At 40.2% G+C, this 26,732-nt stretch overlaps 2 protein-coding genes across 4 annotated transcripts; both read right to left on the reverse strand.

The window, feature by feature from the left end:
• Positions 1-4,548: 4,548 nt before the first annotated feature.
• On the reverse strand, positions 4,549-6,601 carry c6h15orf61 (chromosome 6 C15orf61 homolog). Its single transcript, XM_056417464.1, has 2 exons — positions 5,288-6,601; positions 4,549-5,200 (listed from the first exon to the last, which is right to left on the reverse strand). Exons 1-2 carry the CDS (start codon positions 5,628-5,630, stop codon positions 5,073-5,075), a joined length of 471 nt encoding a protein of 156 aa, XP_056273439.1. The 5' UTR covers positions 5,631-6,601; the 3' UTR covers positions 4,549-5,072.
• Positions 5,668-26,606, reverse strand: iqch (IQ motif containing H). 3 transcript variants are annotated; one of them, XM_056417462.1, is made up of 22 exons: positions 26,441-26,606; positions 26,086-26,202; positions 25,782-25,876; positions 25,563-25,629; positions 25,170-25,289; positions 23,159-23,255; positions 22,823-22,903; positions 22,549-22,703; positions 22,236-22,424; positions 21,879-22,100; positions 20,660-20,726; positions 19,694-19,777; positions 19,450-19,589; positions 18,259-18,531; positions 17,924-18,112; positions 12,987-13,107; positions 12,466-12,752; positions 9,410-9,568; positions 8,002-8,124; positions 7,391-7,452; positions 6,858-6,966; positions 5,668-6,694 (listed from the first exon to the last, which is right to left on the reverse strand). In XM_056417462.1, exons 1-22 carry the CDS (start codon positions 26,528-26,530, stop codon positions 6,611-6,613), a joined length of 2,931 nt encoding a protein of 976 aa, XP_056273437.1. In that variant the 5' UTR covers positions 26,531-26,606; the 3' UTR covers positions 5,668-6,610. The 3 variants fall into 3 exon arrangements, 2 of the variants coding, with proteins under 2 accessions (XP_056273437.1, XP_056273436.1); XM_056417461.1 differs by having other exon boundaries at positions 21,879-22,424; XR_008832121.1 differs by lacking the exons at positions 5,668-6,694; positions 6,858-6,966; positions 7,391-7,452; positions 8,002-8,124 and adding an exon at positions 9,694-10,949 and having other exon boundaries at positions 9,482-9,568; positions 21,879-22,424.
• Between the last annotated feature and the right edge of the window lie 126 nt (positions 26,607-26,732).

The following is a 26,732-nucleotide window of genomic DNA, read 5'->3' on the forward strand; positions in this document are numbered from 1 at the left end:
TATGTTGTTTCTTTAGGAGTTCTTGCATCTACTGAGAACCACCCGGCTTTTTAATTCTCAACACCCTCCTTTTCTTTCATCTAAGCACTACAGCACCTATAAACCTCTCACACGCAGCAATCCACTCACGATTAATGAAGTGCTTACTTAACCAATTTAAACCCCTAATTCCTATTAATTCAACATAATAGCCACCCTCTCCGCCAGAATTAACAACACTCCAGCAGAAACTTACAAATCTCTGCAGGCCAGAAATAGTCAACCCAGCAGATCCCATATTCTTTGATAAATATGTAACAGTATGTATATCGCCGTTAAAATGCATAACCCTCGTGTAAGACCCCTATCAAGTCTGCTTTACACCTGTATTACATTTCTCCCTCAATCAGCAGCTTTTCCGAGACTCCGGCCTCCCACGAGGAGCAGAAACCATTACAAGGGGCTGCAGCTCATTTGCAGAAAGATTGGAGATCGCGCTGCATCAAAAAGTATGTGAAGCATTTCCCCGAACAAAATTGATTTATTCCATTTCTATGTTTGTATGCAGCATCAGTATCAGTGTATTTAATGTAAATCCCCAGTCTGGCATTGAGTTGCTGTGCAGGTGGCTCCTTATAGTGCAGGTAAAAAAACGGCCAATCCGATAACACAAGGGGCCTGCTCTGGTGCAACATTTAGGCACATGCAGCATTTTTATATATAAGATATTTAATGTTGAACCAAATGATCAAATATACCTTTGGCATAACAATTCATACCAATCAAACACAACCATGCACAATGCCCTTTTTCTGATCCACTGGTGCCGGTTGCTTAAGTTACAAAGAAACAAGGCTGTTCTTTCGTGGAATAAAAAAAGCATAAGCAAATAAATAAATATGTCTGAGTATTTCAATTTTGACTTAGGAAAAACAGATCAAGCAGAGCCCGTGGCTAGAGGAGCCTGACTGCATGCTGGTGGGGGGTAAAAGACAGCCTGGGGGATGTGGAGGGCGTCTGTTTTTTAATGAGCTGAAACTTTAAATACTGCATAATATATAATAAAAAAAGGATAGTTCATTTAACTCTCACGATAAGTCGTGGAAAAAATATAAAAATCCATTACTCTCTTAATGTCAACAGAGTAAGCATTGAGTATGAATGAAGTGAACATGAAGCCACATCATCAACGAGAAAGAAAAACACAACAATAATCAACTTGAACTGGAAGAAAAAATAGATTTGGGCATGAAGTTAAGTGCACAAGCTCAAGGGCATCAACTAAACACAGAAAAAGCAATGACAATGATTTATTAAACTATATGAATTTGGGTCGACTCGGAGAATACAACATTTGCATTGTTTATAATGCTTTAAATGTGAAGTAGAATATGAGGAACCTAGATAAAATTGTCCAGAATTTGTATTTACTGCAACGTAGTTGTAGTGTCAGCTGGGAGTGGTCTTGAGCTGGAAAAGCCAGAATAGATGACTGACAGACATTTCAGCCACCCACTGACAGTAGCTTTGGCAATGCTGATTGTCACAGCAGGCCCAGCGTTTCAATACTTCCCCTTCCCCCAACACACACACACCCACACACACGCACAGAAAACATGTCATGAAGATAAAGAAGGGGAGCGGGGGGGGGTGTTCCATCAGGAACACTCCCTCCATCTTTCGCTGCGATCTGCAGACTCCAGGCCTGTTTTTATCCTTTAACACCAGGAATGTCTCCAAGCTTCATTAATTTTTTTCTATTTTCTATTTGACATCTTATTTCGTGAACTGTTTCCAAATCAATAAGAAGAGTCTGACGTGGTTCTGATTTTGACGACGGTGGTCCAATCCTCAAACTCAACGCCCTCTCAACCCAAAACGTTCTTCTACTTTAGTTCAGTTCAAAACATCTGAACGGGAGCGAACACAACAATCTGCAGACAGGAAATTACCATATTTGGACTGAGGAGTGACGTAGAGACGATGGACGGCAGCGTTGAGATTCTCCTCCTGACGTCGTTGTATCAGAACATCTGGAGACGAGCTCCAGGTTCTCTCATACTCGTTCAGAGACCAGACGAAACAATGTCTATAAAAGTTTGTGTGAACCACATGTTTTTTTTGTTTTTTAAGATTTTGGAACTTTGTTGAATTTCTGTACAAGGAAGACTATTTGTTTGCATACAAGAATAATAAAATAATGAGGGGGGGGGGGGGGTTGTATTATGAAGAAATACACCATAATAGATTTTTAACAGCTTCAGGACGCTATAGCTCCTCCAAAACAGAAAGAACAAGTCGTGATTCAAGTGTTAATGAATAAAGGACAGCAATTATTAACCAATGAGAAGCATCATAGAGGCCTCTTACTCTGCTTAAGTAATACTCTTTCAAAGCTGATCAAAGTGTCCATATATGCAACTGGAGAGGTTTCGAGTAGAAAAGTAATGAGCTTCATGTATGCCTTGACACATTGTAATTCATAAAGTGCCATTTCACTGTGAATATTGTGACAATATTGGCTGACACCTCTGCATTAAGATGTAATTCCAAGTGTGGTCCTTAAAGTGATGTGAGTGATGGCTCTGGTACCCTGCTGCTCGTGGAGCAAGCACTCAGACGATGCTGGTGGCCGATCCAGAGGCTTAATAATGATAACCTCGCCAATATTAGCTGCAGGGGTTTGTTCACACAATAATTGTTTCTGCCAAGCCATATATCTATATGACAGAAATAACTGCTGTGAATTTCCTGCTCAATAATTGATTGAAGAATCGGCTGCATCAACTATTTCAATAAGATGAACATGGTTTGTGCCTTTTTTTTTTTTTTTGCTCTGAAGAAACAGAGAATTTATTAGCTAATTAGAAGATAATTACAACTCTGTGCAAGTTGATTAGCAATTTCACTGTTGAACATTAACAATTTACAGCAACAGTACACTCAATTTCAGCACTTGTTTTGCTTTACTTACCTAAATTCTAAACAGTACAAGTATTTAAAGATTTCACCTTGACACAACTTATTACCAGTTTTCGCATGCAATTAAACTTGCCAAATAGGCATTAATTCTTTGTTCATTACCAGATTAGATGTGTGTTGGGTAATTTAGAACATTCAATACAGGACTAGACTCCAACGGCTATTGAAAGGCATCAATCTCGCACCAAATGCGGATGTATTTTTGTAATTTGCAGCAGCTCATTTGCAGGCCAGATACCCTAAACCTGCCCTCGTGTCGCCTGAGGTTCGGTGTGTAATGCTGAGCCTCTGCTGGAGCTGAAGGGGTGTCCTCCTCTGCAGATTAGAGTGACTCAAAGGTGAAGCCCTGAAAACAAATACAATGTACTCACATGCTCCACAGTTTAGATTTCACTGACTCACATCATCCTGTAAAAGCAGCAGACAAAGCTGTAGTCAGTTGCAACCCCACGCAATTGCGTCTGGCTGTACGGTGGTATCAATGCAGCTCGGGGGTCAAAGGGTCAATGAGTAATTAAGACATGGTTGCCTGAGCATTCCCCATGCACATGTCCAGTCCTGATGAAAGGTTGGAAATGAAAGGAGGGGGATTTAAGTGCAGCCTGATACTATGGATCAGATTTCCATAAGTGTGTCTGAATGTTCTGTGTTCAAGGCAATTAGTATGATTAAGAGATAGTGTGGTGTCATCACGCTGTTTAAGAGGATTTTTTGCCCATGAATTCTGCATGAGGGTTGGATTTCTTTTACACAAGTTACTTTTGCTTAGAATACAAATCTTAACTATTTGTGTAATAACTCATTCAGTTATTAGCGTGCTCTATTTAGAAAAGCAAAGCAGTTTTCTTATTATCTTTTTTTGGGGGGGGGGGGAGGTTATGATGGTGCTCGGATAATTGTTGACCAGAACTAAAAATGAATGGAGACTGCCACAATAAGACCACGAGGAACGGAACATTTAACACATTTCGATAAACATATTTTTAAATATTGGATTCAATTACCTTTTAAATGCTCTTCCATGCGACAAGCCCGTTTTACAAAACAGGACACTCGTGATGAGGCGGTACATCATGAACAGCACGTTCGCAGCCTTCAAGTGCAAAGAAGGTCAGAAGGTGCATTGATTTACATGTACAACAAGAAATTATTTGCTCGGTTTCATTGTTGCTAAAAATGAAGAGGCCAAGGACAGAAAATTGAGGTCCCTGATAAATGCTATTAGTAGGAGATGCTGAGGAGTGAAGAAATCAATATGGCAGTTTGTCAACCTGCCTCTCGGAGGGAGCAGGACTCTGCAGCAGAGGTAAGTGTGCCCCGTCAGCAAAGCACATTACTAGAAATCAAAGTCCAGTGAAGGCCCGGAAGGAAGGGATGCAGATGTCTCTATACAAAGGCCACACGTTGGTAATTAAAACCTATTTTATCAGACCTGTCTTGTCACTGGGTTTTCTCTAACACTATTGACTATCTGTTGCATGCATAGTGATCACTAATTTACCCTTAAATAAATGAACCAGGGTTATTTAAAATCCTGTTACACAAAATGAAGCAAAAGACATGGGTGAAATAAATGATTACACTTGGTATCACTTAAATATTTAAGATTTATTTCAGAAAATTACCTTATTTACAACTATATATTTTTCAAGAGTGGCGTTAAGTCTGCGTGGCAGGAAAACCATTACAGCCAAATCATCATTGTCATTTTACACCCTTTAATATGTGTGGCAAAAAACATACGTTTACAATGATTGACTGCAGACATGCGTAACCTACTGGAGGCTGATACCACGTTCCCGAACATCGCTTTGCAAACATGCAGGAAATGGGGGTAGAGCGTCAAACACTCGCAGAAATCCTAAACTTTCCCCGATTAAATGTTAATGTAAAGTCAGCCTTCCGAACAAACAGTACATGCAAGTATTGTGTGTCGGTGTAATAACATGCATTGCTGACTCCTCCACTACTCTTCAATCTTAAATAATGAAACAGTGCAGTCACACAATAAGAGCACCAGTGACATACGATGGCCCTTCAGTCAATGTGTCCAGCAGCTTGACAGACAAGAGTCTCTTGAAAAAAACACTCAAAATAGTTGTATTCATGGTTTAGTACTGTGCACCTTCTTCTTCTTTGTAGGCAAAATAGACCGTGACAGGTCCAACACTCGTCTGCACTGTCTCTGCAGCTCCCACCACCATCCAGCAGCCAATGCCATACGCCAAGCAAGGGATGCCTGCAGTAAAAGGACACAGTGATAGTGTTTTAAAATATATCCTGTATTTCAAAGCAGTAAAGAAGTGCATTAACTATCATTACTGACCCAGATTAAGAACTTTCAACACGGCGAAAAATCTGTCCTCAAAGTCCAGGTTCTGTGCAGGCGCTTTGCTACAGTGGTATTTTATAAAGGGGAAGCAGCCTGTTCTCAGTATCTGGTAGTTGGATCCCTGGACTCTCCAATTAAAGTTGGACAGTCCAAACTGGTCGTTGTGAACGGAGCTGTAGCGGACACAGTACGAAGTCCACGGCGGGAGGTCCCGCTGCAGCAGGTGGCAGGTCAGCACCTCTGAGGCGGCTGGCCGCGGGCCGGTGCTGCCCAACGTGCTCGGAAACAGGGCGATCTTCAGAAAGATGCTGTGCAGCTTCCTCATAAGAAACGTCATGACGTGTGTGAAAAGTAGAATGATTTACCTTTCCTGCTGTTTTTTAAAATGTATTTATTGTAATCACCTGGACTGCATGCACACTACTAACAACCAGAGAGCTACGACTAGCTATCGATGACATCTACCGACAAATCAGCTGGTGTACAACAACATGACGTCTAGAAACGTCCGTAACAGTGGGGAGAAGGGCACACTTGACAAGGACAACGAACGTGACCGGAAGTGAGTCCCCGCTTGTAAACCAAACGACGTCCTTCTGCTAAAGACATCGACACAGAGCGACGCGTCCGCATCCACGCGCGCAGCTCACGCGCTTTGTCCTCACAAGCTGCGCGAGACGCGAGGAGCGCTTCTTGGCAGAGTGCGGCTGCTCTGACCTGGTGTTCCCGCTAAAGCTTCCGGTTTGCACACGCAGCGCCGCGCATTTGTTCCTCTTGAAGGGAGAATACAGCATGTACAAATACTCAACATACAAACTATGTGCAGTGCATAAACACTATACTAATTTGATGATACACTAGTTTACTCATTAATCTGCAATTTCCAAGACAACATAAAATCGCTTTATATAATTTGAATAAATGAATGCTTAATGAATGAATGAGTGAAGACGACTCAATAACCAGTGGAATATATTGTGCATGGTTAACTGTACTTCTTCATAAGCTTTTCCAATATTTAACTACATTCAAGCCGTTAAAACACATTACAAAACCATTTATTATAAGGTTTATGCAGTGCAGGGCCGTGCATTTTCTAGCTAGGCCTGCAATGCCGTCTTACTACAGCTGAACAACCTAATGTACGATATTAGTTCACCAGTGTTCCGGTGCGGGGCTTTTATTGTGAAGGAGCAGACGGAAACAGATAAAGTGAACTGTTCGTGCAGATTCTGATAATGTTTTTTCAGGAATTTATTCAGCTGTCTGAATGTTTGATCAATGTTTAATTCAAGGATTTCCATATTCACGGCTGTCTTATGCAACTGGCTTATCCTCCACAGATCGCACCTTCTTCTTTACAGTCATCTGCAGTACAGCTTCTATGTTCTTGATCAGCTCCTCCAAAAACAAAACATAAAATAAGTTTAATTACTACTCATTATTATTCAGTCTTTCATTTGAAAGTATACAATATTTACTTCAACACAATCATTCAAGCTGACTGAAGATGCACGTTTCATTAAATAGATGAGGAGGGATCGTTAAGTCATTAAAATGGTACCTTAAAATTGGTTTCTCCTTGCATTTTAAAGGGCGATATTTCCTGATGAATGACTGACAGATTCCGGGCAAAGGTCACCAGTGCTCCCTGGAGATCTTCAGAGACGGTTCTATTAACGACACCCCAAACAAACGAGTTTACTAACGCTCCCCATGTTGCCAGCTAAGAAACAATCACCTTGTTTCATTTGATGGTGTTGGTTTAAATGAAACTCTCAGTAGACAACATCTTCACTCTTTAGGTTGATGAGCACAGCTGGATTTAACTGTTACAGCTAAAGGATTTGCGTGACAAATATGTTAAATAACCCTCTGCTTTACAACTTGTAGAGTTTGTAACATTTACAAAGCCAGAGGTGGCATCTTAATCCTCTAAAAGAATTGTCTTTACTCTCACTCTGGGGACGGCTCTAATCCACCTTATCTTCTACTGTTTTTTCATGTGCTTGTGATTTTGAAAAGGTTGGTAAAGCAAACTTACTGAATGTATATGAACTGTATGAATATGGCGTTGATGCAATAAGGAATACTCACATCATTCCAACGGTGCAGCGGTCACTGCTATCGTAGAGAGCAAAAACTGTTCCTTGCTTCCTCTGAAAATGAAGAAGCACAAACACACAGTCGAAAGAAGAGCTCCATCATCACTCCTCTGATTCAGCATCGCACTCCTTTAACATTGTCAGACACTTGATGTACGATTTCAGATCAACATCAATAGGGCAGAACTAGAAGAAATCCCCTTTTATATTCCATATATTCTTCTTCCTGGTTAAAACCCAGATTCCTGCATTTACCCACAATGCAACGTGACAGTCAGTTCGATGTGTTCCGCTTTTAGCATCTAATTTATCCTAGACCTGCTAGCCTCAAGCAGAGATGACGAGCCGGATAAAGAGGTTTTCTTTCTGACTGCACACACCAATATACTTTTTTTCTTCCATTTCAAGCTTTTCAAACTCACTCGACACTGACTCAAGTGACATCACTCGAAGCACCTATTCAAACTTTGTGCAGCTTTTTCCCCATTAGCAGTAGAACTCCCCAAGTCCTGTAAACAGACTTTGAGGTGTAAACTTGGCGGAGTTATAAACCAATCTGAGCCACAAAATGGACAAGATGTAAGGACGATATTAGGTGTTTACCTTCATGTTAAATCCTATGCCATGAGCCTTGCACACCATGAAGAACACATTATGGTACAACATGGAAAGGTTTGAGTGAAACAAGTGGCTTCCAATAACTGCATAACGATTAACCACAGGAGGCTGTAAGACAAAAAGAAAAAGCATGAAACCAAGAAAGAGACACATAATGTCATTCTGACTGTTGCCATTAGTCTTCCTGAATCTCAAACAAGACAAAAGCATTGTATGTATTTACACTAGGAGTTAAAGTATAATAGGTGTTGTGTGTAAAATGGGCGGAGTAGAGATGGCTGAACCCCATACACATGTCCTTAGGGTCACTGTTGAGGTTGGGGAGTGTGTGTGATTACTAAACATGATGAGTGTAGGGAACATGTGGTAAACTGTTGGGCCTTTCTTAATTAACTGCGGGGAGGAACAATTAATGTTTAGAAGACATGCCAAATACAAGATGAGCTTAATTGTATGATGCCAATCAAAGAAACCACAGTTTTGCACATTTGTGTATTCAATTTGAGACAAAAGCGCCACCAAATGCACTAAAGGACGACTCAACGCACAATACATATCACCATAACAGAGGGGTTCTGAGCATGCGAGTGTCATAAGTACCACTAGAGAGGTTGATTACTTAAAAGTGGCAGGGCTCAAGAGGATAACACTGTTCCTGCTTCTCAAGCACCTTTGGGAGACAAGGAGAGCAGGCCTAAGCCTCCGTGAGCTCAGGAGATGGCCCATAACTCGCTGTGATGCGTGTGTGCTTGCGGTTGTCAAACACAGGACCCTCACACAACACTAAAAGTGTCCAACAGGGATTTAATTGTGTTTGTAATATGGAGGCCCCTAATGATGGCCACTGGTAAAGCCATTAAACACCGCGGTGGCTCAACTGCTGGACTGAAGCACCCGGCTATACCGACTAAATGAATGCTTGATACAATAACACAAGTCACCGATTAACAAGCATAAACTCAGGCATTCTGCTAATAAAAGGACTCTATTGTTTAAGGCCTGGCACCAGGTTGATGAGGTGTTCAAGCATGCATACACATGCATAATGAAAATGTTATGAATTATTAATGTGTTGATTATTTAGGCTCATCTATCAAAATGATAATGAATTCAGCACCCAAACGGCAATTGAGCTCAGTGCGTAATTACATTATTTAGTTGTATTTAACAAAAAATAAAGAGGAAAACACTGATCTATCGTTGTGATTACTGCAGTGATACAATAATATCCTCTTAACTGTCAGCTTGCTTGAGAACTGGCAGTTTCTTTCTTGTTGAGGACATTGTAAAAGTATACAACTTCAAATGTTTAGCATTTAAAATCAACCTTCTCCCGTGTTTGAACATTTTTACATTATTACAAATGTCGTCATAGGCAAATAAAAAATGGTACTTTGGCTGCAATCGGATCTTCACTGCATTTGTCTTGGATTGGCATTGGTACTTCTAAACAGCCTGTGCGGCAATTCAGGGTTCCTCCAGTCATCATCAGAAGCATCTGGGTCATGGCCAGCTGGTCACTGTATGTGAGGTCCAGATCAATAGCCCACACCTGCAAACAAAACATTATGAGCTCTGTGTCACAGAAGAGAAAGACGGACACTATAAACTTAAATTACAATTAAGAAATCAAAAATAGAACATCAAAGTATTTCACCCACCAAACCTTAAAATTACCTTTTAATCCCAACAGTGTTTTCCATGTGAAAGGGAAAGGGAAAGGAAGACACGGTTAATGGTGTGTGCTCGACAGATTTAGGTAGTTCAGTTGTGGAATGACACGTGCACAAAGTAGATCCTTCTCTGCGTATTTGTACTCAGTTTGCCGTGGGCTAGTTTGCTTGGCACAGGTCTGATGAGAAGCTAAGTTCGGATATGTATAGTAAATGGCATCATTAGAAGTATATTAAGGGGTCAGGTATGGTCATAGCCTTCTGCTTAAACAGGGCTAATTTCCCCAATAATAACCTAATAGCTATGCCCTCTCTTCAAAAGTGGCAAATAAATCACCAGTGAAGGAGTTGTTAATAACTAAGTGGCAGTCGGCTGCCTCCCTTTGCTGTTCCTATTTGTCAAAGTAAACGCTCCTGCCACTGAATGCAAATCGGTGCCTGTCTGAACACTTGAGTCTCTGGAATCTGAGCATTTTATCTCCACTAACACACGGACATCTTACCAAGTACAGTGATTCGCTTATAAGCCACATTACATGTTTTATTAAATTCAAATATGTCATGAATCATAGTTCATAGTCTAGGGCTGCAACTAACTTCATGTTCATCATTGATTTATCTCCCAATTAGTTTCTCGATTAACCAAAGTCAGAAAATAGTGGAAAAGGCGTTCCCATTTTCCACGGTTCTATTTTCTTCAAATGTCTTGTTTCATCCAAACGACACACACAAAAACAAAAAACTTTACTTCTGAGGAGCTCCAAGCTGAAAAATGTACCAGTTCTGTTTGAAAAATAATCAAAATCATAAATCAATTATAATGATTTTTGCGGTAGAATAATTGATTAATACCTTATTTCAGGGAATTAAGTTCAAAACTATAAAACTCTATTCATTTTAAAGGGGCTGTACGAATACCAAAACATATTTCCAATTGAAGAAATACTCAAAATAATGTTTTTAAACAGTACACATCTAAAAACTTGTTGTCTATGTTCAGTCAAAGTTTAACAGTATGCTGTGCACTCAGCAGGACCGACACTATGCATCAGGTTGATACCTGGGCCTGAGTGATGGACACACTGAACCGTGCCATTCATTCGACTCACTAAAAATCTTTCTCCAATGTCTCATTGTCACTCTTAACAAAGCCGTGGGAAATGTAAGCCTGGATTGTACCTGTTTTCTATTGCCTTGCATTTTCATTAAAAACCCTGATGCTGCAGCTGGGGCCCCACCGTTCCACAATGTGAGGGGAGACTGCAAGGGCAAACATATGTGACCCACTTCTTCCCATCAAATAAAGTAGGCAGCTTTTAGCAACAGGTTTGAATCTAAATTGATGTTTAAATCCAGACAGGTTTGCCCATGTGGCTCTCCCCTGTCTGCTCTGTGTGCGGGGAGATGGTGAAGAATATGTCTTTAATGTTCCTGCCTCTATTGAAGCTCATGCTGTTTATAGTCTGTTCTTAATTATGCTGTCAGTGAATCCCATTCAATTTTGGGTCAACATTGAAATAGAAAATTAATTGTAAGGCTTATATCAAGTTTAAAAAAGAGCAGGTTCAGTTCCTATAATAAATTTGAGAGATGGTATATTTTCTGAATTTAGTGTCACTGAAATTACAAATTAAAGATTGAATTGAATCCTAAAATCGAAGAAATACTGTGAGATATATATATATATATATTCTTATATTTACATTTATATAATGTATAAAACCAATAGTCCGTGCAAAGACTACCGATAACAAAATCTGTATTCTAAATCGTAAAGAAATGTATAATACTCATGCAGTCAAATAACAAAACATGTATATTATTATACATGTAGAAGTATATATTTGAGATACAAATGGCATTGTCTGAACACTGCTTTGCTCACACGTGAGTTAACATCTAATCCATAAGAGACTACCCTCTAGTGGCAAGCATGCCCTCAGCTAATGTCAAATCCAAATACATTTATTATACAGAAAATACATTTAGAACACAAACACAAATAAAGAAAATAAATAGAAGAGGTGTATTGAAATATCCTGAATAGGAAGAAGATACATATTTAATGTAAGAAAAGAATACATTTTGTGTCCTTTTTTATACCGATATTTTAAACTGTAAAGTAGATATTGTGCTTTCTCCACTCCCTTGCAGGTTTAATATTGTATAGAACCACATAATAAACAAAGCATTTCATTTTACAGCTCTGGATCAATAAGCAGTCAATGTAGCCACATGTTGGGAGCAGAGGTTAAACCATCATAAAGCAGCCCATTTCCAATATCATAAATCAAGAAGGTTTCAACAAAACCTAATCCTGACAAATGAGGGAAGGCTTCGATGGTGCATCGCTATAATAACGAGACACGTTTCAGCAGCCCACTGCAGGTAAGCAGCTCGGGGTTAAACACTGACAGGGCATCCCTGTGAAGCTGCCAAATCACTTTAGAATGACCTATTGTCTGAAAGATAGGTGCCTCTGAATTTCTCGGCACTACGAGGTTAAAGGGCAAGCCTTAAATGGTGGAATCAGTGTATCGACACGATAAGACCTGACAGTTTATTAGATGGCCTTGTGACACATTTGGTCCCTGTGCCCACTGTTTGCCTTGTCTGTTTTCCAAATCCCAGAGGAGCACTAGGGGAGACACCTCTGCTCCCATAGAAACCCCTACCCAGCTTTAAAAAGTATTTCCTCCACCAGAATGAGAAATAGAGAGCTTGGACGCCACATGCCGCAACAGCCCGGACCATATTTAGTGTAGCATTAGCTCACCTTTTGCTCCATGGTGTCGCGGTTCAGAAAGGTAGCCAGGTCCACGGAGACATAACCCACGATAAGGCGCTGTAGACAGGCTTGGCCCACACGCATGCAGATGGATTGCAAGGTCTCTTGGTGTACAGAGGTCTGAGGAACAGTGGAGCCCAGAGCTTCCAGTTGACAGGAGCCCTGAAGCTGGTCTCCACAGGACAGCATGGTCACCTCACCCCCGGGCTCCAGCAGCAGATCCACTGTCAGGCAGGTGACACTTTCTGAAGGGGGGTAGGCCTCCACCACACCGCCTGGGCACACATTGAGAACAGAGGAACGGCTACAGTACAAGACGACACAACCTACCTATAATAAAGCATCCTAACCTCTCTGTTTAATCATCAACAAAAGTAACATGGACTGTATTAAACTTGTCAGGTCACATCTGGGAACTAGGGAGGACATATGAAATGACTGTTAGCATATTCCAAAAGGTTTGTATTTGCAGGTAAAAAGACTTCAGAGCCTGACAAAAGGTATCTGACCTTGTCTGAGGAATGTCTTCAGGAAGCAGGCCCAGTCGGGATAGCAGGAGGTGTTAGCAGGCTGGGCGTAACGAGCAAGCCACCCTGGGACTTCATCTAAATATCTCAGCAGTACAGACTCCTGCAGAAAGAGAGTTAAGGTGCATACATTAGGGATCCACTGAAAATGAGTTGGCGACAGATCTGAGGATATCACGTTTTGTCAAACACAAGTCACATGCAAGTCCTGCCTACTTTATTGTGTCGCATTATCAAAGCTTTCGAGGCATCGACTACATTATAGGAAACGCCCTTATGTTATCCGGATGACTCCAGTGACTGCTTGTTATCCTCGATGCCTTTTGGTGGCTGCTTCAATTTCTGTGCGAGTGTCTGATGGATACTGCGGCAGGGTCTATCTGTGAGTGACAGCCTATTATCAGAAGGCCTCAGGAGTCTAATGGCTTTAACTCGCAGCCACAGAGACAGCACCTGCCCTCAATAACAACTCTCTCCACTGGGCAGCTGATGAATGCCTAAGCTAAGCCCATCTATCTGGGGATCAATCAGGGCTTGACTGGGATCGATATCCCTCTTGTTTCTGTAACTGGGAAATGCCATAATGGTTTCACCACTTAATTATGCTGTTAATTTCTAACTTTTGTTGTTGGTGTCTCCGAAACAGTTTGGTAACTCAAGTACATGTTTGCCTTATATATATATATATCCATATATATATCCATATATATGGATACATGTATATGTATATATATACATATATTTGTATGTATATACAGTATATGCATATATATATAGATATGGACATGTGTATATACTGTATATACATAAATATGGATATATATCCATATATATCCATATAAATACATACATATAAATGTATGTATACATATATATAGATATATATATGCATATATATACATATATACATACATATATATGTATTTATATATCCAAATATATGTAGATACTGTATATATAGCAAAGTAACAAAGTAACAACTCCATATATATATATATGTAAATATATATATACATAAATGCATATATACAAATATATATATATATATATATGAATATATATATATATATTCATGTATGTGTAGTAAAGTGACAATGACTCAGTATATACCACATATATATATATATGGATATATAAATGTATATACATTTATAGACATTGTGTTATTAAACTACATTGGATGCTGTGTTGACTCCATGACAAGTCCAAGTGCTGAGTCTTGTTTTAAATACAGCGTTCTGGATGTAATAATGTCTGCATATGACTATTAGACAGGAATTTAATTCGGTCATACACAATAAAATCTGAAAGTCTGAATGGAAAATAATGTCTTTGTTGTTTCATCGTTCCATCCGGAGCGTTACTTTGTTTTGAGTACACACTGTCTGGCTTCACTGGAGATTATGCTGTTGATATTCCAGTCATGTAACAGCCATCCTCATATTCAAGTACTGTAAGAGGCGAGGTCAAATGCTACTCAGTGATTCCCCCTGCACAAGCCATAAAGCACACAATGGTGCGGCAAAAAGTGTAAAGCAACGGTTGTCATTTTTAACGGAAGAGCAAGCTCACCCCAGGACTTTGCCTATGCAGTTCACAGAAACAGCAGGACAGGAAGAAAAGAAAGAGAGGTAGTTTGCAATAAATTATTTGGACTTAAACTGCGTACAGTACCCTGTGATAGGATTCAGGCATTGCTTGGTGTCCACATAAAGCCAAGCAATCTGGTCATAAATAAAATAGATGTTAACCTGCCTCTTTGATTGCTATTGCATCTCTCCATTACATGGTGGAACAACGGAGGAGATATACAGAACATCTCTGGAATAGAGGGCTACAATCTGACTAGTGACACATTATGTATGAATATTTATTTTCTGTAGCATTGTCCCACCGAAGCTACAACCTCAATCCACCACAACCCACTACACATTTACTTTGTAAAACTAAATTAAACATCAAGTTACTCTTCACATTCTCCTCATCCCTGTTCTAATGTAACATCTTTGTAAAAGGGTAGACACATTTCCTCTGCTTAGAAAATGCACCAAAAGCACTTCTGCTCTTCAATGAATGGGAAACACAAAAACAACACGGTGCATTCAGGTTAAGTATGTGAAAGCTCAACATTATATATTCAAACTCGTCACAGACTGCACACTATTTAGACAGAAAATGTTCCCGTACCTCTTCAGTGGTCGTGATTATCAAATGACCCATTTAGTTGACAAACTTTACCGAAGTAAGGTGTTGCTCAAGAGCTGTTTGTACAGTGTGGCAAAAAGAAATACTCCATCTGTTGACGCTATTAGGTGTAATTTTTACCCTCTTGTGCCTAATGATCCATGTGCAAGCTGTGTGAGCGCTTAAATGTGTGTGGCCCCCTTCAGGCGTTGCATGGGTGAAGATCTACATGTCTTTAACCTCTCTCTGTGTAAATGCTAAAAGAGGCCTGGGGGCTTTCTGAAGGCGGAAACGTTGAGCTGGAGGCTGTGGGCCTCACGAGATTCAGAGGAACACACTCCTCTGTGGAAGCTAAAGTGTGGATGCGAAACCCTCCTCCCTCTTGTTGTTGTTCCCTTTTAGGCTTTCTTTTACATCGCCAGAAGGGATCTGATTGTTGGTATTATTCTAAAAGGCCACATGGCAGTCTTGTGAGTCAGGCTTCTTCATGCTGAGCCCTTCAGAACAAGCAATAATTACAAAAGTATTCACACAGTCTGTGCAGACTGAGGCTAAGTACACAATCTAACCCTTCTTGACTTTTCCAGGGATTATTAAGGGTGTGACACGTTCCACTGAATTGTAAAACATGTTCATGTAATATGCACTTCAATCATCACTTATTTGTTAATTTGTTGGTAAACAATGATCCTGGTGTTATTCTTGGTGATTATGAATTAATATTTAAAACGCTTCATTTGATCATTTGTGTTGCATCAATAATTAATTGAAGACCTAATATTTTCCTAAACATAGCTTTTTAATGCTTAAATGGTTGTAACTATTCAGCATATATCCTCCGCACTGCAGGCTGCCGTTGCAATGAGGTCTACTTCTTTTCTGCAAAGTGGCAAGTTAATGAGTGTTATATCTCAAAATATACTGCCATGTTTAAACATCCATCCGGTTGCTGCTGTGAAGAGAGGATGGCGAAGAGGTGCACTGATATAAAATATTCAGATGTTTCTATCTAATCAACAACAGTGTTGCTATCTTCAATGTATACAAGTAAAACCCCAGAGGAACAATGTCATACATTAAGGGGCTAATACATTTTAGGCAAAAACAACATCATGAGAAAAGAATCATGCAATGAGGAGCACAGGATGTGGGCTTTGCTTTGATTAAAAGAGCAAGGTGTAGAATAAAGGCCAGTTAAAGTGTTGTGTCCATATGGCCCCGAAGCCCAGAGGCTGTTGGCCTACACTGGGGGCCTCGGCACTCTTCCCTCTCCATGGGACCCCAGCTGGTGAAACAAACCCCATTTACTTTCCTGTGCTGCCTCAGCCACCATTATGGACCTTGGCTGTGGCTCAGCCCCTCTCCGCCATAATTAACAGCACCGATGCCACAACAATTACAGCCCCGCACCGCATATACATATGAATCAAAGAACGAGCTAATAGGAACAAAACGGAGTGAGCCATACGAAGCTTGAGATGACTGCTGTTCTTTCAAATGGAATAAAAAGTAAAATCGTTGTGCTCCAAGCCCACAATCATTAGCCTGTAATTAGTTGACACAAAGCTCCCAGTTAAATGGCAAAATACGGTAATTAACACATGACAGAAAATCAAAGGCTACTTTGTAAGCATATGAGAAATCAGAGCCAGGGGCTCAGAAGCGGTGTACAGATTGCATCTGTACCAAATGAATGGTTTGTAAATGATTAACTGTATTTTATTTGTTTGAATAGGTGTGCGATTAAATCAGAATTTATTTTTTGAGAGGAAAGCAAAAGTCAAATGAAACTTACTTCACGGGGTATTAAAATGTTCTCTATCCAAATGACCCTGACCTCACCCGTGATTATTATGAACTCAACAGTTATGGGACGGAAAGCTCAGTGTTATTAATGTTAGAAACAAATAAAAGCATCAACACCAGCTGCAATCAAAGAATTCAACTGTTTAGTTTGTTTCAATATACTTTCAAGGCTTTTCTAATACAAATTAATTTAGCTGTGAATCTATGTGAAAATAATCTGCACAAAAGTTTTCTAAAAATATCTACATATTTCTAGAGCGAGAAGTGCTCTGTTAACCAACATCTCTGTCATGTAATTGTCACTGCCAGGTGAGTTTGGGCATGGCTACCGTTGGACAGGCTGCTGTTCTCCCCAACACATCGACACGAGTTGATGTGTGTGCCTTAGAGAATGAATAATGTCTGCGTGTATAAACAGATTTTGTATCTATTGATTTAACGTTCTGTGACTCTGGGGATGATGCTCAAAATACTGAACTACAGGGACCAGCATTGCGATTGTTCCGATAAAATGCCCACTCTGGCACAATGATGTCATCTCTCTGACCCCACTGTGACCGTAGCTTGTATTTATTCAATGACGGAAGTGAATCCAACCCTTTTTAGCTGTCTCATCACAACAAGAATCACAATCTCCATTTTAATATCTAGCTGTTACTGTAATTTTATCTGTTAAGTATCTAGTTCGCATGTTAACTTTAAATGTCCGAGCCCTCATTGGTATGAGTGTAATATTAATAGCAATAAAGTTGATTTGCATTGCACTTTTCTAAAAACCAGTGCTTCGGGGGAGCCATAAAAACAGGATATAATAGTAATGTAATAATGGAACTAAATAAGAACTCAAACCAAAATTCAAGCAAATTCAATACAACATTGCACAAAAGTAAGTGAATAAAATGTCCTAATCCTCCGAGTGTCATCTTTACCTGAATCCATTCTGTGTTCTGTAGCTCAGGACCGCAACGATGGCGTTCCTGCAGAGCCCAGTTATAGCAGCTGAGATGGCACGTGTCACAGTATGCTGTGCCGCGGCCTCCATGCTCAGAGTCCATCTTGAAGAGCCAGCGCTGCACATGAATATTTTGAGTCATGAGTCGAGCCAGTGTTCCATGAAGCTAAACCAAGAGAGACACATGTGAATTACCAACGAAATAACATAATTCATTACCAATAAAAGTGAAAATGTCTTCTGTACTGGCACTGATAAAATACCTCACGCTGTCATGCTGTCTGTGAATGCATTTGTGTTTTAATCTCTGACCTGGTTTTGTGTGTAGATGTCTCCTTGACCAGGGGGTACGTCCACCTCTGCCCCAGTGAAGATCCTCCTCCCTCCAGATTTTGTGCTGTAGAGCTGTGCAATAGCCGGTTCTGGAGCCAGGATGGGCACTCCTAGATCATCAGCCACTGCCAGGTCATCCACATGGGCCACCCCGGCCACAATGTAGGCCTGCTTCCCCTGGATCAGGTGCTTGATGCGCTTCAGGGTGAGGGGACTGTACTTTAGCAGCGTGGATAGGCACATGTTATGGGTCTGGAAGAAAAGACGAGGAAAAGCATTTGTGCTGGAGCTCAGAGTTCTTAGTGTGTCTTCCAAGGGTTATTTCTTGACCTGATTTATCACTGTGTACACACAACAGATCTATTATTGTAATAGCCAGCAGAGTTTTAACCTCTCCTGTATTCCAGTAGGTTTTATTGATAAAAGCTGCCGGTGGGAGGGCTCTCCTATCCTTCACATCTTTAATGTGTGCTAGCAATGAGCTCCTTGGGAATATAACTAATTACTTCACATCTGTATTTATTTGATCCACATAGAATTATCCCTTCTGTCAGTGGCAGAATGCGCTGGCAGCCATGGGTAGCAGTGATTCATCTCAACAACACGTCTGGAACAGTTTAACAACAAAACAGCAGGAAAATCAATAGACAGAAATGAAGAAGACCACGTCATGTTGCACATTTAATCTAGTGCAAAATGATAGAAAAAGATGGATAGAATGGCTGGATGTAAAAAGACAATACACTAACATTTTCATTTTATTGTATTAAGGTAATCAAAACTATTCCACATTTTTTAAATACAGCAGTGAGATGGAATAAACTGATAATAAAACCAATTAATATGGAATTTTATTATTTACTCAACCCCAGTTCGAGATCATTACATGTTTGTTTTATTATAAGTATAACTTAATATATCTCTAGTGTGTTTACTCTGAAATAACAAAGATGTATAATATAAAAAAGCTGTAAAAAGGAATGAAACATTTTAAATACAGAGTGGAAGACAACTGTAAAATAACAATCTCCTCTAGTACCCTCTAGAGGAACATTCTCAAACTACAGATGCTCGAGGCGACTCTAGAGTACAATCTAAGAAGGAAATGCATTGTCAGGTTTGTTTCTTCAAAGTTGTTTGCGCACAAAATGTAAACGTGATTTATCTTACAGGGAAATAATCTATAGCCTCAGGCGTGAGGATGACGAAGCGTCTGACCGAGGAGTCGCACTTCAGGAGGCTGGTGTAATAGTGCACAATGTCCTCTCCGAGATGTCGGGGACATACGTAGATCACCTCCACATGTTCATCTTAAAACATACAAAGACAATGAGGAAATCACATTTTTACATTAAAGCATACAAAGAATATGAATGTATGTATATGGCGGTGAGGTTGTAAGGAAAGCTCCTACCTCTGATATCACACAGTCTGCTTATTTGGATATTCTGTAGGATATCATATCTCCTCAAGTTCATACGCCGGCTCTGAGAGTATCCTGTCAGATCAAGGTCACAAAAGTCTGCATGAGAATTCATATCATCTTTAAATGGCTTTATTATAAATGTGTAGCTCTGTACAACTACTCTCATGTGTACTCTACTCGACTTGGGGGATAGGTAGTTACGTCTAATCACACAGTAGGGCAGTCGGATGATTAATTTCGCCTAATAACTAGCAGGTGCAGTGTGCTGGGCCTCCTGTTGCACCCTGTCCAGTCACCGCTGAGCTACATCCAGTGGCACCGCCAGGATTGTACTTTATGTCTGTCTGGATTTCTGCCTGAGAGAGAATTCTCAACTGAATCAAGGTAATTAAATGATTGGATTCATGCTAATTAACAACAATGGGGTTCAACTTTCTAATTATCCTTGCTCACACAGCACTCTCTGCAGCCACCCCAAGTGCAAATAAAGCATTCCATCTGCGAGTAATTAGGCTTAATAATTTCAGACAATCGCTCAATGATTTACAATGCACATGCCTGATTACAGTCTCAATGTGAGTGCCGCGGAGAAATTAGAACAAGAAGGGATCATATAGCTTGCACACTGTGTGGTGCGAAATCACAAAAGCCTCTTCCTCTTTTGTCTGTGGGTTTTGTTTTGCACAGCAATAAAATAAGACCTCTTGCAAATATTCAACAACATGGCTTTTCATTGGCTTAATCTGCAAATTAAATGGTGATAGAAACTAAATTGTTCAGTTCCCTGGCATGGAGACTGTCATCACCCTGTGAGTGCTTTCCTGCAGAGAGTCATTTGAACGAGACAGAGTGCTCCACCAGGGCCACAGACTGGTGAGACAGGGGATGACTGCTGCTGGACTAGCGTGTGTGTGTGTGTGTGTGTGTGTGTGTGCAGCAGCCAGAGAACGCTACCTAATGAAGGGATGTGGATAATGGTCCTCTTGGAGGACTGGATGTGTTTCCAGTTGGCTGCCAGATGCTGGGGATGGAGAAAAGGAGCGATCAGAGAGGGGCGGCTTGGTTGCGTACACACAAACACCCGCACACACACGCGTATACCCAAGCATGCGCTCTCACACACACACACACACACACACACACACACAAATCATCATTGCATAGCTAAAGCACATCAAGCCAATCTCTCTCTAGGCTAACAGAAGCAAACCAAGCATAAAATACCACCTTAATTAAATTAAGCGTTTACTTTAGAATTATCTTCTCACAATTAATTCAATCAGCAAGGTACATGATGCTACTGCCAGGGGAAGATTAGCAGGCTTAATTAACAGGGTATGAATGCTTAAAGAGTGAGCACATACATTTAGTGCATGCATACACGCACAGCGATGTTAAAAACTAAACGAACTTGTAAGCACTAATTAATATTGTGTCAGCAAAAGATGTTCAACCCGGATGACAGCACAGACATGACATCTCTGCTGAATAGGGGAACATGTACAGAACATTGTGCATCTTGGAAAACTGTGCAGTCATAATGCTCTTGAAGAGCTAGATTGAAGAAGATCTTTATATTTTAAGTTTAGGTTTGCAAAGTTCTGCTATGGCGGAAAGAAGTTAGAAATTTTTTCCGTAACCTAATGGAGTCAATTGGTCTTCATGGCTCAACAAGGCGCCAGAAAATCCTAAAATGTTTTAAGTAAGATTTAGTCGCATTAAATTAAATGAGTTTGGATATGGTCCATGTTTTAATATCCAATTTGAACGTGCTATGTGGCTGCAGTTTGACTTTATTTATCTGTCTCGCGCTTTACTTTTACCATTCTCAACTGCTCATCCGTCTCACTCTTTATTTCTGCAATTCTCTTTTGTTCATCAGTCCCTAACGCAGCACATATTATTAAGTTACATCCCATAATTAATGTCCAGCATTATTATTGACATGGTATTGCCCCATTTCTGCCCTTGCTTGTCATGTAGTCAGTGCTAGAGACTTAAATATAGATTTGAAATGATATTGTAAAAACACTGTCATAAAATAAAGTTTGAGCAACAAAAAGAGAAACAAGGGTGTTCTTTGAAAACATAAGCAAACAATATGAAGTAAGAGAGATGGAGAGAGAGAGAGAGAGAGAGAGAGAAATCACACAATGATTATAAGCAACATCACCTGCGCTCTGCTGCGGAAATTCTCCAGTTGTCTGAAACGCCGGGCCTGCAGGGCCTTCCCGACGTGACGCATCTGAGTGTGCATCAACCATGAGACAGCGATGGTGCCAACCGCCCACTTGCGCTGGCAGTGGCGCAGGTAGGCTGTCCGGGCTAAGCAGCGCCTCCAGAAGGACTGGATGTGGATGGCAGCTGCTTCAATGCCTCCCTCTCCCTTGAAGCGCTGACCCGGGCGTAAGACCAGACTCAATACCTCCTCCCGGTTTTCAAGCACTGAGAGGAAGCCGGTCACCGGAGGAGCTTTTAACCAACCACTTTCCCAAACATGGCTTAACTCTACTAGCCGTTCCCCGTTCACCTTGGCTAGAGGCACAGCGAAGTCCCTGAGCAGCTTTTCCAGGGCCTCCAGAGCATCTACCACACTGCTCCAGCACAAGCTGAAGCACTGCTTGAAGTGACAGAAATCTGTCGCCATTGGGTTGGTCCGTCCCATTAAGATGGTAAAGTCGTATTTGCTGATATTTACTGGAACTTGCTCAGGTAGAATCTACAGAACACAGGGAGACCTAGACTTTAATAAAACAGTTAAAGGAATTTAAATAGTATATTGGTTCACCTTGTCTTTCTCTATTTAATTAAACATACATTTAAAACTATTACAGTCATCTTACATGAGGGTTTTTAGGGATAAGACTGTTTGGTGTCGTTGGCGGAGCCTTGGTGGTCCAGACGGGTGTGCATTCCTCGCCTGTTCTTTCGCAGATGGATCCAGGTTCTGTTTCCCACTTCAGCTGCTTGGGACACCTGGACTTCAAGCTCATCAGACCTAAAGTCACAAATAGACAGGCTTAACTGTACTCTATTAGTGATCAATCAGTGGCAAACAGTCATCAATGTCAAATCAAGTGGCAGCTGTCCCTACTCCACCGGAGTCACTGAGCAGACCTGTCGTAGAGGAACATGAATCCTCTCTGGAGTGAAGACAGGCGGCCTTGTGCTGGATTGACATTTGAAGCAAACTTGTCACTGATGAAAACAGAAAATGTCCTTGTTTATAAAAGTTTCAGACAAAGATAATAATAATTCGGAAAACAGCAAGAAAAAACCTCACTAATTAAATGTAACAGAAGAAAATTACAGTTAGCAATTTCCCACTGAATATAAGTTAAAAATTCCTAAAACAACAACTAACCTGACATGCCCACTCAATGAGCATCTATACAGTACATACACATATATCAGGTACAGTGTTGGTGCTGAGGTGATACAATGTCTTTTTACCTTTCCCCGTGGTTTCTTCAGGTATTACCAAGCTATTACGGCCCTTTGTGACTGGAAGACCCGCCACATGGCCGGGGACTATTCTGGGATGTTTTGCCTGAACAACACATTTTTATAAGATCAGAGGTTGTAAATATTGCATTAACAAAATCAAATCAAAGCCCAAGCTACATCTAACTTTATTAAACACTTACAGGTTTAAAGCTTGAACATGTTTAGATGTAATGTTTTTTCTCCAGCAGTTTCTTTCTTTTAAATAGATATTTTAGGAGGTAACCAACCATTAATCAGACTCTTGCCAAAAATTACTTTCTAGCAGAGTAATTATAAAGGAGAGAACTATAGCACCATGATTACAAACAATATATTTTCTGTATTCATTACGAATTCAAGAAAGCCATGAGGCTGGCAGTGGCCTCACTGCTGTAACCCATCTAACCCTTAATTGATCACAAAGTATCCCAGATTAAATGTTATCTTAACCTTTAAGTAATTCTGTTTTTCTAAAGTAAAACATTTTAATACATAGTATTGTATCATAATAAAATCAGAAGTAAATGTGCTGGCCTAGTTTAATATAAACAGTTTAAAATGTGTCATTATTCATAAAACACAAAGTTTGTGCTGTGCTGATCCTCCAGACTTGTCACCTAATGTCCTCTCCTTCGTTCTCCTCAGACCACTGAGCTCTCTGACAGACCACAGGTAGTAGCCAGGTGCTGGGAGAATATCCCCTCAGAGGCACACATCTGTTTCAGATGGGGTTGGGAAAAGGTGGCACCCTTTTGTAAAATTGCTCAAATGCAAAAGCTAATTTCCTGGCGTGGGTAGAGGAGCTGGCCAGAGTTGCAGGAGGAGGCAGCAGGCAGAGAGCCAGTAGTTAGCAGTTGGGGAAGCTACGGCTGTCTTATTGGCATGCTGGACCAGGTACCTACTTCTGTCCTGAGACAGCTGTAAACCAGTAGCCCATAGCACAGCAATCAGGCGCCTGTTTCTTTAGAAGAATGCTGATGTGCTGCAATCTGCTGCTTTCCGCTTTCTGCAGCCAGCACTTCCATCTCTCCTATATCAGAGTGACAGCCTTGGCCGCTATTTCTCATGTCAGGTATAGATTACCGAAAACATATTGGAAAATAAAGTGAGGAAAACATATCTAAAACGAATGCCGACCTTTGCAAAGAAGAATTTGTTTGCTGTGACAAGTGCTAGCTGTCATCATTGAGCAAAGTGACCTTTATGTCACTTACTCGCTAAACATGATACTTGAAGCATCTATTAATGCAGACCTGGAACATCACGCTTTACTCCAGCATGATGTGTCTATTCCGGGGATTAAGGGAGAAAGCATCAAGGAAAGAAGCAATGATATCCAATTCATCTTAGTTGTGGCAGAATCTCTCGTAATGCTTCATAATCAAATCTTTCCCGAGGCATGTGCTGTATGTTACAATTAATATCAACAAAGACTCAAGACACGGGAATCAATTCTGCTCGAGATCAATCTCACTGTGGAGAGAAATTATCTAGAGGACATGATATTATTCTGATTATAGTGTATTATTATAGTTGATTATAGTCCTTTCCAGCAGTAAGGCTGAAGTGCAAATCTGCTCCACAACTAAGAAAGTCAAAGTACCAGCTGTAGACTAATTTCTGCAACCAATAAAAAGTAATAAATATCATGTGTTCAGTTTTACATAGCCACAGCTGAATGAGCTGTCACACACTCCATGGTTGTTATGTAAACAACTCAATCTAGCAACACATTGGAGTTCATCATTATGAAAAGAATCAACTATCACCTTGATTTCACCTTGAAGAGCCTGAAAGGCTCCAGGGCCGGACGGACTCAAGTAGCATATTTAAATTCACACCATTTACTGGAAACCCACCAGTACACTTTGCATCAAAATGAGGTACTGACATAAATGTCACATACATAGAGTTTTAAAATTATTTCTAATTTACAGGTTAAATTATGTTCATCTAGATGTATAGTCAGATTACTTACTATATGTGTCCTCCTCTTGTGGACATCAGGGAGTGATATCCCAAATTTCTGGTACATCATAGCTCTGTTGTTTGGATGAGCAGGATTACTCAACACACGCTTGGTTAACGCGAACTTGTGCTGATCAAAACAGATAAAGGAAAAGTTTCAAAACTTGAGTTAGTTAATATCAACAATTTAAATGTATGTATATTTCTGCGGAGCAGAGATGTTTGATGTGTTTTACTTGTGTCTATTGTGCTGCTTTACTACAGTTTATCTAATTTCGTTTTACTTGCCTTAATGCGCAATACAAGAGAATAGTTGAATTTCTAACTTACCTAACTACAGTCTACATTACCTTGTAGATCGTATACTCTATATTAATTATTTAAAATAATTGTTATAATCTACCTTTTCCCCAGGTGGAATGTCTTCCCTTTGTGGACGCACATCTTGGATACTCTCCAGGGAAGGTTTCCTGTGTGATGTCTCTATTTCAGTCTCACAATACACATCACTATAATGTATGCAATTCTGAAGATACTTCTAACAACGAGATGGTGGGACGTAAGGGTTCCCACTGCAAATTATTATACAGTAAACAACACATGTTAGCTTCTCCTTACTTACCATGTGGGAATCTGTTTCTTCTTTTGCAAGTCTACAATTCTTGGGAGGACCAACAGCTGCTTTGTCACTTTTTTCAGATAATCATCTGCATGCTTCTATTTATAATGAATACAAATATAGTGCATAACTATATAGAATAATATAACAAATTATACTAAATGCATATATGCTACTATATATATATATATATATATATATATATAACTTATATCATGTATGGATGTGTTTAGATTTATATATTCAATATATATTATCTATTTCATATTACAGGTATCAGTGCTTATTCTGCAGGAAGCATCCTCACCCTGATGCTTCTCTCTGTCTTGCCAATGGCGGCGTCCAAGGCTTGAATGTCCAGTGTTGTCCCCATCTCATTGACACTCTCAAGAGTACATTTGAGTTGTCTCAAATCCTCTTGAACCTGTAAATTGCAGTTATGTGATGTACATAATGTGGATATCTGGTATTGGTCGTTTATCGAAATGTATTCAAGGTTGAAAAAGAAATAGCAATGTTAAAATTGTCTGCACTGTGGTCATAATTTAGTCAACTTGTTTACGTGAGATATCCGTGAAAACTAGCGTTAGCTAGCTATAGCTAGTCTGACCCAACTCACTATATTCACTAAAATAGATTAATATATAGGTAGACAACGTTACCTGAAATAAAACTGCTCCAAACTTCTCTTCGTTTTTAAGTGTGTCAGACATTTTGTATTGGGTTAATACTAATACAAAATAATGCAACATGTGTCACAATATTATAATAAAGACCTCAAATCGCTAACGTAAACTTCTGTAAGCGAACAAGTCAGCGACACGTCAATCAAACGCCTTTACACAGTAGTCGCAACCATGACAACGAATAGCTAATGTCAGGTGTATATTATACCCCGAGTATAGACTGTCGGGCAGTCCGTCCCGTCCCTACGTGTGTTTGGTTTCGAAAGGC

The sequence above is a fragment of the Pseudoliparis swirei genome, chromosome 6 (genome assembly GCF_029220125.1).
Source record: "Pseudoliparis swirei isolate HS2019 ecotype Mariana Trench chromosome 6, NWPU_hadal_v1, whole genome shotgun sequence".
Taxonomy (NCBI): Eukaryota; Metazoa; Chordata; class Actinopteri; order Perciformes; family Liparidae; genus Pseudoliparis; species Pseudoliparis swirei.